The sequence below is a fragment of the Hyperolius riggenbachi genome, chromosome 8 (genome assembly GCF_040937935.1).
Source record: "Hyperolius riggenbachi isolate aHypRig1 chromosome 8, aHypRig1.pri, whole genome shotgun sequence".
NCBI classification, from domain to species: Eukaryota; Metazoa; Chordata; class Amphibia; order Anura; family Hyperoliidae; genus Hyperolius; species Hyperolius riggenbachi.
The window spans coordinates 203,752,735-203,766,437 of NC_090653.1; the positions used below are offsets into that span (position 1 = coordinate 203,752,735).

Here is a 13,703-nt window from a genome sequence, read left to right on the forward strand (position 1 = left end):
TATACAGATTAATACGAACAGTTACAAAAAATGCAGCAGTGTAAAACGGTTGTCAGTTCTAGTGCAATAAAAACATAAGGGAGGAGAACAGGAGTAATGGGGGTGTAGGTGTGTGAAGAGAGTTCAGGAGGTTGACAGCCAAGGGAAACAATCTACAGATACAGTATAACTTTCAAAGCATTTCTAAGGTAGGTAACTTCTTTAAAGGTTTCTAACAGCCTTGCAAATAGTTCTTGAAATAATTGTAATGGGGATCATGTTTATTTTACAGATCTTGACACTCCTAAAAATCTGAAGAAATTATCACAGACTGATACTACCATCACTCTGGAGTGGAAAAACACCCTGGCCAATGTTGACTTTTACAGAATTAAGTTTGCTCCACTTTCAGGAGGGGATCATGAAGAAATAACTGTGCCCAGGAGCAAACAGGCAACCACCAAGGCTACACTCACAGGTGAGCTTTCTTAGTTTTGTTATTTTGAAACTTACTGATTAATGTATGAACAAGGACAGTTTACTCAGATATCTAAAAATATGTCTTAGGTCTACGGCCTGGAACAGAATATGGCATTGGACTGACTGCAGTTAAACAAGACAGAGAAAGTTCTCCTGCCACTATCAATGCAGCAACAGGTAAGATAAAAAAAAAGCTAAAAAGGAAGCTCTTTAAAATGAAAAGCCTACAGGCTTCTGTCTAAACCCTGGCCCGCAGTGCCATAAAACTTGGCCTGCCAGTGCTTTTTAGCTTTACACTGATTTTGGCCTGTGACCAGTTCTGACCCCTCCTGCCCGATATCTCCCAGCCCTTTTCATTCATTTTCTCTGCCCACTCTCCTCATAGGAGTGATAGAGCATGTCTTGATATCCCTGACCAGCTAGGTGCACAATCATCTTCAGTTCTTTTTGTATTGTGTCCAATAAATGGACATGCTTTAATGAATATACATCATTGAATATTGGTCTTATCAGCCACTAAGTTTACTCAGCTTCTGTATCTGTACTAGTCACATCCCTTGCTTTTGTGCACTGATGTGGCTGGTGATGTAGTTAGACGTATTAGGCTCCATAGCAGGGGCGTAGCAATAGGGGGTGCAGAGGTAGCAACCACATTGGGGCCCTTGGGCCAGACCGGCCCCGAAGGGCCCTTCCTCAACTACAGTATTAGCTCTCTATTGGTCCTGTGCTCATAATAACTTCTATAGATACTTTGAATAGTAGTGATCATTAACAAGCTGTTCCCCATCCCCTTCTTGCACCTCTGACACTGTAGTTGCCATTGGCAGGTTTTGGTTATGTATAGAGTGCTTGGGGGCCCCATTGTAAAACTTTCATCGGGGCCCACAGCTCCTTAGCTACGCCACTGCTCCATAGCAAAATGTTAAATGTATTCCCAGATCTAGACCCAATTGAGCAATAGAGCACCTTGCTCTACAACATGGATATGAGTGGATTTGGTAACATACAACTACATACAATGTACAGTTCATACAAACATGGATACAGATGTTGCAAAATATAACTTCATTATACTAACAAATATAGATAATAGAATACTCCTTCCTACACACACAATTTAACCTCTTGAGGACTGCAGTGTTAAACCCCCCTAAAGACCAGGCCAATTTTCTCTAAATTGGCCACTGCAGCATTAAGGCCAAGCTGCAGGGCCGCACAACACAGCACACAAGTGATCCCCCCCCCTTTCTCCCCACCAACAGAGCTCTCTGTTGGTGGGGTCTGATCGCCCCCTCCTCCCCCCATTGTTTATTTTTTTGTTTATACATCTTTTTGTTATAGTTTTTTTAATAAGATTTACTATTTACTTTTTTCCCCCCACTTCCTGAAAACCCTCCCTCCCCCAGCCAGCCAATTACGTGATCGGCTGTCATAGGCTTCAGCCTATGAGAGCCGATCGCTCTCCTAAGTGCCAGGGGGACAGCCATGTCACACGGCTGTCCCCAGTCCAGTGCTGCTGCTGATCGCAGCACTTTACTAACTAAAAAGATGGTTTCGCCATCTAACAGTCTCCCAAGAGGCGATCGCTGCTCGGAGACTGAAGGCGGGGCGGAGCTCCGCCCCTGAGCAGGAGATGTGCGCGCACCCTGTGCACAAACTCCTGCAAACTGCAGCTCCAAGACTTGATGCCAATTGGCGTTAGGCGGTCCTGGTGCTGCCGCCGCGGCCACGCCCACTGGCGTGGAGCAGTCGCATAGTAGTTAAGTATATAGTACCTCATCAAAGTGTAAACTAAATATAGCTTACTTGGTAAGGATGCCAGTTTGAAAGTGTTTATCCATGGCTATAGGCGAGTGAATGGGTGGATGGAGCTGGTCACTGGTCAGTCATGCAATCAGTAAGGCTAGGTACATTCATAATGATATTATTTCATGCAAGGAATGATTAAAGCATATGACAGTGACTGGAATTTATAAAGAATGTTTGCCCTCAGAGGCAAATTAGTACATTAGCTATCAAAAAACAGTAACTGCTTAGCCATAAGAAACAAATATGAGTAATAACAAAAGCAATGCTTGATTCTAGATGTGGATTCTCCTAAAGACCTACAGATCACTGGCACAACAGAAACCACTATAAATGTGCGCTGGGTAAAACCAGTGGCTAAATTTGATCGCTACCGACTCGCCTATACTCCCAGCGGTGGCATTGAGAGCGAACTTCAGGTTCCAGGAGATGCAGACTCTTATATTTTGAGTGGACTTGAGCCTGGTAGAGAATACAACATCTCCCTTATTGCTGAAAAAGGCAGACAAAAGAGTAAACCAGCATCTGTGGTTGGACGTACCGGTAAGTAATGTACCGTAATCTAAAATACCTGTCTCTGTCTTCCTCCTCGGGATTTAGCAGCTTAGCTCACATATCACCATACTGATTAAGGATCAGGAGCTAAAAACATAAAGAAGAAAGCAAGAATATCATCTGATTAATTCTGAATATTCTTTCAGCTCCTTTTGTCATTGTACTTGTTATTAGGAAAAAACATCATGTATACATTTTCTTGCAGCAAAAACATAATCTCACACATAATTGCCTAATTTGAATTTTCAGTTTACAGGGTTTCTTTACAGCCTTTTTCGAGTTTTATAAGACCCGTCAATATGTCATCTTGTACTTCAGTAGACAAAAGCTAATAAACCTTTCTCTTTTTTTATCTTGTTTTTAGCTTTTAATATGTGATTTTTTTTCAGGTAATAGAAACTCCTCAGTTCTTTAATGTGTTATGTCTTCTGTTAAATATGCAGTGTAGCATGCGTAACTGTTAGATACATTTAACAAGGTTTTGAAACCCGCCAAAGAGAGGAAATGTTGTACATTTTTATTGCTTTTACTTCCCCTCAAATAGTAGAGCGGTAAGGGTTCCTTAGAGAATAGATCATTTATGCAAGCTTCTTAAAGCTTGACCTTCTCGGTATTCTGAGTAGTCACCTGTTAGAATCATCACCTACAAATAATGATGACCAATAGTTTCCATACGCTTTCCAATTCTTCCTACATTATCTTTAATAGATCACTATCCTTACAGGCTCTATGTGGGTGCTTAAATCTTTTGAAGAGACAGAACACACAGGTTAACATGTGCTATGCATAATGTAAAATATGTAGCATTTCTTTTATTCTCACATCTAACATCATATTATTTAGGTAAATGTAAAGATACAGAAACTCTAACAGGAGTATGAACAGAATATGTAATGCTGTTTACCATGCTTTAAAGAACTTTCCTGGCACACATCGGTGTTCCCAGCATGCACTACACAATTTCGACTGGATCAAATGGCTTCATTCAGTTTCAGTCTATAGTATTAGCTTTTATAACATTTCATAAACAGTGAAATAAGCTGGAACATTTACGGTGAATATTACTCAAGCAAAGTGTGTTACAGTTCCTACAGTAACTGAAGTTGTAGGTTTTTTTGGGAAGGAAAACAAATATTTTAGGAATAATCTGTTAATAGAGAAGGAATTCTGTTGTCTTGTTATGTATTTCTGACTGAAGAAGCTACATACATTCTTTAGCATTAATAGGCTGCCTCTAAGTTCACTTTATTTCCACCTCTTGGTAGTTTCGCAGCCTGATCTACTATGTTTACTGCCGAATTATTCCATTGTTTATTCCTCTTCTGGTTTTTATAGCACTGACATGCAGTCAGTGCAGTTTTTAGATTAAATTGCTCCCAGGGCGAGTATCAAAAAATACGCCCCCCCCCGGCCGATAAAAGAAAAAAAACCTCTGCCATCTGCACTTGGTGCACTTCTGTCCGCCTCTTATCAGCACATCGATGTTACAGATTGTTACGTGTTGCTGAAAAACAGACAGAAGTGCGCTAGTATGTACAGGCCCTAAAGAGTTTGAGCGCTGACACTGTTCCCACCTCTTCAGTGACGTGTTGTGGGCAAGCACAGCATTGCGTGAGGGGAGAAATCAACACATGTGGTGATTGGCTCCTGCCTGCAAGGGGAGGGGTGTTGGGCCAGGGATGCTAGAAGCTGCAGCCATACCTCCCAACTTTTTGAGATGAGAAAGAGGGACATTGTAAAGGGAACCTAAACTGAGAAGGACTAGGATTTTTCCTTTTAAAAAAAATACCAGTTGCCTGACTCTCCTGCTGACACTGTGTCTTTAGATTAATACTTTTAGCCACAGCCCCTCAACAAGCATTCAGATCAGGTGCTCTGACTGAGGTCAAACTGGGTTAACTGCATGCTTGTTTCAGGTGTGTGCGATTCAGCCACTACTGCAGCCAACGAGATCAGCAAGACTGCCAGGCAACTGGTATTGCTTAAAAGGAAACATCCATATCCCTCTCAGTTTAGTTTCCCTTTAAGACACACCAAGTGCCAGATTTGTACTTTTTAACACCCAAGGCCCTCTGTCACCAGCCGCCCACACACCAATACACATATTCCAAACACCCCACACCAGCAGAAAAAGAACAGTACATGAAACTACCAAAGAAAGCTTTTTACATCCCACTGTTCCAGTACTAGGCCCTTCTTTGCTGACGTAGGTTTCTTCATAGCGTAAGCAAACATGTCCGTACTGGGCAGGCACAAGTAAGGTCTGCACATATCTGGTAGAACTAAGGTACTTGTGCAAGCCTTTTTTACTGCACAAGCACTTCATTTTACTGCTCATGTATGGACCTTACTTGCATGCCCAGTACAGATACATTTGCCCACACTCGTTTGCATACTGAAAAACCTAATCAACCAGAGAAGAAACCAGCACTGGAAAGGTGGGGTATAGGGAGATACAGGAAACCCATGGACTATCCTCCCCTTCCATAGAGGCACCACCGCTACCAGCAAGCCCTACCCCCCCCCCCCCCCCCATAATAGAAGTACCACAGCTCTCAGCATACTCCTTCCCTCCATAGAGACACCACAGCCCCCAGCATGCTCATTCTCTCCCATAGAGGCAACACAGTTCCCATATAGTATTGGATTGTCCCTCAGGCCCTCAAGAGATGGCTGGTGGGCCCCTCAGGCCTCCTCCAATGTGATGGAAGAACCAAGGAAGCAGTATTGGGTTGGCACTACAGTAAACACCTGATGCGTAGGGCTGTGCACGATAGGTTCTATAATGTGCTCTCCTCCATGTGCAGCTTCACAAGCGTGCTCAAGCAGTGAGGTAGATCCAAGAACATATAGAAAAGATGGGAAGCTGGCACTGCTGTGAACGCTGGTTTATTAATACAAAAGTGCAAAATCACAGTGCAGTCTAGCAAACATGGGGAAAGAGATGGTAGACATACCAGAGTGAGAGGAGGCACAATGGTGGTGGTGGGTGATGGGATCAGGATGCCTGACGCCATTTCACAATCAGTTGCGTAGCCTCCGTAGAAGCGCAACTTAGTGTGAAACGGCCGTCAGGCATCCTGTACCCATCACCCACCACCACCATTGTGCCTCCTCTCACTCTGGTATGTCTACCATCTCTTTCCCCATGTTTGCTAGACTGCACTGTGATTTTATACTTTTGTATTAATAAACCAGTGTTCACAGCAGTGTTCCTCCTCCAATGTGAACTGTGGTCACCTGGGACCCCTGCAGAACATGGAGCGCACGCACCTGTCCGGCTGGCTTGCTCCTCTGTGTGCTTCATCCTCGTGGGTGCGTCATGACTCATGAGGCTCATGTGAAGATGAAAAGATAAAAACTCACAGAGGAGCGCGCCTCCAGGGTGTTTCCCTAGCCGGCTCTGGGGCCCTGAAGGAAATCACAATATTATATGGAAGAGGAGGGGCATGCTGGGATCTGTGGTGCCTCTATGGAGGAAAGGAGCATGGTAGGAGCTACAGTATAATGCCTCTATAAAGGGGAGGGGGTAAAGGTCTTGCTGGGAGCAGTGGTACCTGTATAGGCTGGGAGCTGTACTTCTGTAGAAGGGGGGCTTGCTGGGAGCACTGGTACCTTTATAGAAAGGGGAGGGGGGCTTGCTGGGAGCAGGGGTACCTTTATAGAAAGGGAAGGGGGGCTTGCTGGGAACAGTGGCACCTTTATAGAAATGGGGAGGGGGGCTTTCTGGGATCAGTGGTACCTTTATAGAAAGGGGAGGGGGCTTGCTGGGAGCACTGGTACCTTTATTGAAAGGGGAGGGGGGGGGCTTGCTGGGAGCAGTGGTACCTTTATAGAAAGGGGAGGGGGGCTTGCTGGGAGCAGTGGTACCTTTATAGAAAGGGGAGGGGGCTTGCTGGGAGCAGTGGTACCTTTATAGAAAGGGGAGGGGGCTTGCTGGGAGCAGTGGCACCTTTATAGAAAGGGGAGGGGGGGCTTGCTGGGATCAGTGGTACCTTTATAGAAAGGGGAGGGGGGCTTGCTGGGAGCAGTGGCACCTTTATAGAAAGGGGAGGGGGGCTTTCTGGGATCAGTGGTACCTTTATAGAAAGGGGAGGGGGGCTTGCTGGGAGCAGTGGTACCTTCATAGAAAGGGGAGGGGGGCTTGCTGGGAGCATTGGCACCTTTATAGAAAGAGGAGGGGGGCTTGCTGGGAGCACTGGTATGGTACCTTTATAGAAAGGGGAGGGGGGCTTGCTGGGAGCACTGGTACCTTTAAAGAAAGGGGAGGGGGGCTTGCTGGGAGTAGTCGTACCTTTATAGAAAGGGGAGGGGGGCTTGCTGGGAGCACTGGTACCTTTATAGAAAGGGGAGGGGGGCTTGCTGGGAGTAGTCGTACCTTTATAGAAAGGGGAGGGGGGCTTGCTGGGAGCACTGTTACCTTTTATAGAAAGGGGAGGGGGGCTTGCTGGGAGTAGTCGTACCTTTATAGAAAGGGGAGGGGGGCTTGCTGGGAGTAGTGGTACCTTTATAGAAAGGGGAGGGGGCTTGCTGGGAGTAGTGGTACCTTTATAGAAAGGGGAGGGGGGCTTGCTGGAAGCAGTGTTAAGGGGAATAATGGGCCCCCTAATGCTGTGGGGTGGAGAAGGGGTTGTCAGGCCTCAGCAGCAGGACAGGTACTCACAGCATGCAGGACAGGTACTCACAGTATGCAGGCCAGGCAGGGACACAGGCAGCAGAAACACAGTCACATCCTGCCCATTCAGCTGAGCACTCTCCCCTTCCCCCGACACCATGATTTTGTCTGGACGGACTCTCGGAGGGGAGGGAAGAAGCTGCCTGTGATGTGACCCACCCGTAAGTTATAATCCCTGCCAGGCTGTCAGAGATGGGATGCAGGCAAGTGTCATGCCTGCAGCTGCCTGTGTGTTTGCTCTGCCCACCGCTCTTCCACCACATTAGTTATAACTGGCCAGTTTCCCTGCACTTATGAGCCCCCTGCCCTACCACACTCACTATCATTCATTCTAGCCGCTAGCTGGAACCTGCGCCTCCCCCCTTCCCACTGAGAGCAGCCATATCAGAAGAGCGACAGGGGAAGAGCTGGGCTAACTACCTGCCTCTGTTGCCACAAGTCACGAAGTCCAGGAGGAGAGAAGCAGCAGGAACCTTGGGCAGGAAAACACACATGTGGTCCGCAGCAAGTCCTATCTTCCTCCTAGGGAACCCCGACAGCTGCAGTACCGCTACTGTACGTCAGTGTCACCACACGCTGGTCATGTGGTGTTCACTTGACGTTGCAGCCAAGGAAGGCGACAGGAGTACGCCCAGAAGGAGTGCAGCTAAGAGGTGATCGCGCTGGTCTTCTTTGGTTAGGCTGCACCGCGCGTCACCATCTTTCACTCCTACTTCTGCCTGCGCCCCCTTCTCCTCACTGCCACTCTGCACCCCGTGCGGTTGCACGCCCCGCACGTGCCTAAAAACGGCCATGCATGCAGTATAGCACCTCTAAAGCACTTCCAGTTTAAAATCTCTTTCCTCCCTATGCTCATTGGGCTGATCTTGCAGCCATGTTCCTTGTTAGGTGGCCACACATGATACAATAAAAAAATCTAATTGTAGGGCAATTCAATAAAAACTATCGGATTTCCCAAAAAATGAAAGCTTTTTTTATTCGCACAAGAAATCCGATCGGATTTCCCATTTTTATTCAATATAAGTCGATCAGGAGTGGTGGATTTTTCTGATCAATTTTTCTGATAATTGAATGGTGTGGGGCCAATTATCAACTTCCTTATGTATACTCCCAAGCAATTTTCTCAGAGTTTTCAATCTTTTTTTTTTTTCATAATTGGGGAAAAATTGAACAGTGTGGCCACCTTTCTGCATCCTTGGATGCCACTCTGAATATAATTTCTGTTGCATTCATGGTCTCCACATTTATCTTATGCTGTCTACCAGGGCCAACATTTATAGCATGACTGGCTTAAAGGATAAATGTAATTACAAATACATTTATACAAAACACCACCTCCTCATCCAACAGAATGCCCACTGGCTTGCAGCCCTTGCTCTAACTTCAAAGACACCAATGGTTCAGTGAACTTAAAAGCAGAGAATTTAGTTTACATCAAGCACCACTATTTATCACTGAAAGTTTTAGCTGCTATTTGTCACCGCTATTTGTAGCTGCAATTTGGGTGACTTTTGTAAACAAGATGTCGGTATTAAGCTTAGGTGAGGGTTAAGGTTATTTGTGGTGGGGGGTTTAAGATTAGTTGCCCACCAGGTTAAGGTTTAGGCACCACCAGAGGGGGTGTTAAGGGTAAAGAACCACTGGGAGGGGGGTTAAGGGTTAGGCACCACCAGGGATGGCTTAAGGGTTAGGCACCACTGGTGGGGTTAGGGCACCACCAGAAGTGTTCTGTGTGTGAGATTCGGGAGATGTCATAGTAAAATATTGGTAAATATTAACAATATTTTACTATATGAATGTTGTAGAATAATGGTAAAACTACCAATATTCTACTACCGTTAGACCTGTGCCCTTTTAAAAGGGTGCCTTTTTCAAATGTATGCCCTCTTCTAGCTGCCCAAAATTTATCCAGGTTAAGGTGTTAAGATAGCATCTGTGACTTCTCTAAACTATTTAAAGCACATCGTCCTATATACCCGCCCCCTTGATGATGAAAGTTTTTGTTTGCTTTCTGCTAAGGTGTGCAATAAAATAATTACATCAGTCCTTATCTGCCTGAAATTTCTGTGGTTGGCAGGTCTGGGAAGTAAAGTAAAAAGTCTCTGCTAACCTTTTAACCCATTGGCAGCACACAGTAAAACTTTATTTGGCTGCAGAGGCTATTTTTTCCTGCCGCTGGGGAAGTGTGCCTTTCCCAGCCTAACAGGCTCTGCAGGATATGTGGTGGCAGGGAGCTCTCGTACATACCTGTCTGGATGGCTGGATCAGCTTCTTCTTCCTTCACCACAGTGACAATGTACTCCCGACATGTCTTCTGGGTTCCAATTTCAGGATCCAAGAGAGCATGTCAGCATTACAGTGCCACCCAGTGGTAGAAGAGGGGTGATGGAAGAGGCTCTCCACCTCTTTCATCACCCCTCTTCCACCACCAGTTGGTGCTGTAATGCTGACATGGCCTCCTTAATCCCAATCACATGTCATATCATGCAATTGGATGTGATCAGGACCCAGAAGACCTTACAGAAATTCAGAGGCGTTGGTGGAGGAAGAGAAGAAGTCATCCAGAACAGGTAAGTATAACTGCTTACTGCCATGCACTTGCTTGGCTGCCTAGTATCTAGATATGCCGACAGAGGCTCACACTGCTCAAGCAGATTTCAAACTAAACATTTTTGTTTGCAGCTACTAATGAGTTAAATGTAAAAAGAATAGGTAACATTGAAATTATTTTTAAAACTGAGCCACATTATTGGCATGCTTTTTCTATATGCTATTGAGATGCCTTGGGTGCTAAATATCTAGCACACATTTACACTATTGCAGTACGAAGTACTGTATTAAAAAAAAGTCTTATTGAATAGGGCTGCACCACCCCATACTTCAATTTTTACACCACCACAGGATACACAATGTGCAGAAATGCAAATGTTTATTTAGTGATTAATGCTAAGCTATCCAGAAAGTGTACAAATATGTGGAAAATATACTAACACACCCAAAAAAATAGGATTTAGGTGCCTTCAGTTGCATAACATATCTATTGTCACAAATACAATGTATCAATCTTAATTTGTTTTCCAGCAGTGTAGATAAACCTCAGAAACAGACAAGGTAGTGGATCCAAGTATATTCATCCAATACTACATTCTGAAAGTGAAGTGTTTACTAAAAGTACTGTTACTGTTTCTTACCATGTAAAAGTTTTCCTCTTCCTAATCCAGACTGCTAAAATCTGTGTTGAAATTCGGCCATATAATAGTTGGAACTGCAGACCCGTCTAGTCTGTCTACTAAGGCAAGGATACAACTACATACTTAGATATTTGTGTGCATTTTCATGCAATTGGAAAACATATTAGAACCAAAAGCCCATGTGAATCAATGGACTCACTCTCCCCAATGTTATTTTCTATTCACTGGAGGCAAAACTTGGAGTTGTCTGTTTTTTTCACTTGTAGGTTTGCATTTTTAGTACCCATTTAACAAACGAGATATGGAATGTAGGTTAGTTCTTAACCAAAATCTGTTCATTCTTAACCTGAACACTGTGCTATCTCTGTCCCCTGTACCTCCTCTGTGCCCCCCTGAGAATCCGTGCCATTCGTATCAGCGGTCGTTCGTAAGTCGGGCATTTGTAAGTTGCGAAGTACCTGTACATTTTTCTTTCTTGGCAGCCACAGATGCACAAGGTTTATTGCAAAATAATGCAGCTTGTTTGTATTGGAAAATATGCAAGCAAAAAGGCAATAGTGGTTTTAAGGGTAATCCTTCCCTAACACCCTCATCACTTTCTCCCTTATGATGAGTCATTTTGTCTGCTATCTGTGTCCAGATTATACCTGAGAAGATCAGAGGACTACACACAGGAGAGCAGACAGCATAACTCAACAGTAGTGGAGGAAAGAGGAGTTGAGAATTGAGAAGGTAGTTGGCGCAGATGTGAGGCTGGGCAAAGATGCTTATTTGACCATTCCATTGTAAAATTTCAACACAATTTTTAAATGGCTGGGTAGGAAGCCAAAAACATTTATAGGTTAAAGCGGAATATAACCCTGCATTTCAACTTTGCTCTAAAACATTATTTACAGTATATTACATGCAACCAGCATTTTTTTTAGACCAGCATTGGAAGGGTTACACAGGGCTTTAAAGTTCCTGGAGATTTCTGCAGACGCATCCGAAGCTGAAATAGATACATTTTGTTTACATAAATGTATCTAAGTGTTGAATGTGACTCATCTCTCTCACTGAGAAGGAGCTTGGAGGACAGCCAAAGAGTGTGTAACATTTATCAATAGATACATGTAACTAAATAGAATGTATCTATCTGAACTTCTGCATATCTCTCCACAGAACTTTAAACCTCTGTGTTTAACCCTTCCAATGCTGGTCTAGTAAAAAAAAATATGCTTTTTGCATATAATATGCTGTAAATAATATTTTAGAGCAAAGTTGAAATGCAGGGTTATATTCCGCTTTAAGAAACAGTCGTTCAGTATTGTACCATGTTAAGGCAGAAAGTTTTCAATGAAGAGCATACCATTCAATAGCTAATGTTAAACGGTTCAGAGAGTACATTTTCAATATAGTAAGATCTTTTTCAGACTTAAACAGAGTATGAGACAACAGTGCCTTTAGTAAACAATTTTCTTTCAGGATATAGCAGTGGATTCACTGCAGGATCCTTTAAATAGTACTGTGAAATCAATATTATCAGCAGCAATATTAGCTGATATATACCACAATTACAGCAAGCTTTCCCAGTGGTTGAACACATGAAAGTCCTATGAGTGAAAATGAGTTTTAGTGGTTTCATCGCTTTCATCTGGTTTTGATGCATTCATTGTGTGAGACAAATACTAAGTATCCAAGTCAAATAGAGCTGATCATCCATCTGTCTGAGTTCCAGGAACATGCCCTGGGGGTCTCAGTCCTAGGAGAATCTGTGGAACAGTGCAGTAAAGTGGAAAAAAGTGATTAAGATTTAAGAATAATCTTCACAAGTTTTAGTCTGAAGCAAGCCTTTGTTTTAGGGAAGACCAGCTTAAATTTTCTTCTGGCATGGGAATCACACTTGAGCAGTTTTAATACAATGCTGGTATTCACGATGTAGCAAAATTACTTCAGAAAGTTCTAGGTTTATTTATTCATAAGTTAATATCATTCTTCCTTTTTCCAAGGCATAGAAACAGAAAACGGAATAATAACAAACCCAGTGTGAATTCGAACTCATATTTGTTTATCTTTGAGCTCTACAAATCTTTATTTTTATGCTTCACAACAGATTTTTTATTTTTTTATCAGTTATTTTAGTGGATGCAGTGGTTTAGTGGCGACAACATTAGAAAATGTTGCCTTTGGTGTAGCTATGTTGTTCCCTCTAGTTACCAACACAACCTCTAAGGTATTTCATGGCACAGACAATTTGAAATATACAAATACCTGCTGCATCTAAGGAAAATGTCTTCTGGGTAACTTAAAAATAACAATCACAACATAAATGGAATTATTTCATTTAAAGGTCTTTAGAGAGATAGGACTATGATTTTTAGAGGTAGATTTGGGCACTGAGATACTCAATTTGAAAGAAATGGCCTCTGATCTTTTATTTGCGTAGTGTGCACTTAGACTTATCCTGAACCCTTTGTTCCAAATTCAGATAAAGCAAAGCTATTATTACTATTATTATTATTATTACTATTATTATTATTATTATTATTATTATTATTATTATTATTATTAGTAGTAGTAGTAGTAGTAGTAGTAGTAGTAGTAGTAGTAGTAGTAGTAGTAGTAGTAGTAGTAGTAGTAGTAGTAGTAGTAGTAGTAGTAGTAGTAGTAGTAGTAGTAGTAGTAGTAGTGGTGGTAGTAGTAGTATCATTATAACTATTGATTTATAAAGCTTCAACATATTCTGCGGCGGTGCACACAGTAAGAAACAAACATGGGGTACAAAACAACACAGAGAATGGTGTACACCAATATATGAAATACAGAACTGATAAAAAATACATAATTGGTAATTACAATGTCAAAAGTAACATGATTAATAAAATGTAAAACACATTCCAAGATACAAACAGGTGAGAACGCCTTACCCGTTCAAGCTTACAATCTAAAGTAACGTGGGGGGAGGGGCTGAGGTAGTATACAATATTTGTACCTAGAGGAAGTGTGTTTTTAGGTTATTTAGTGAGGAGTGCTAGAGC

At 43.0% G+C, this 13,703-nt stretch overlaps 1 protein-coding gene across 3 annotated transcripts in view; it reads left to right on the forward strand.

The window, feature by feature from the left end:
* TNC (tenascin C) overlaps window positions 1-13,703 on the forward strand; it is a 200,070-nt gene that overhangs the window by 95,358 nt on the left and 91,009 nt on the right. For all 3 annotated transcript variants that reach the window (XM_068248108.1, XM_068248109.1, XM_068248110.1), the window contains exons 8-10: window positions 272-457; window positions 547-636; window positions 2,545-2,808. In XM_068248108.1, the coding sequence (XP_068104209.1) occupies window positions 272-457; window positions 547-636; window positions 2,545-2,808 (540 nt within the window). The remainder of the gene's footprint in view (window positions 1-271; window positions 458-546; window positions 637-2,544; window positions 2,809-13,703) is intronic.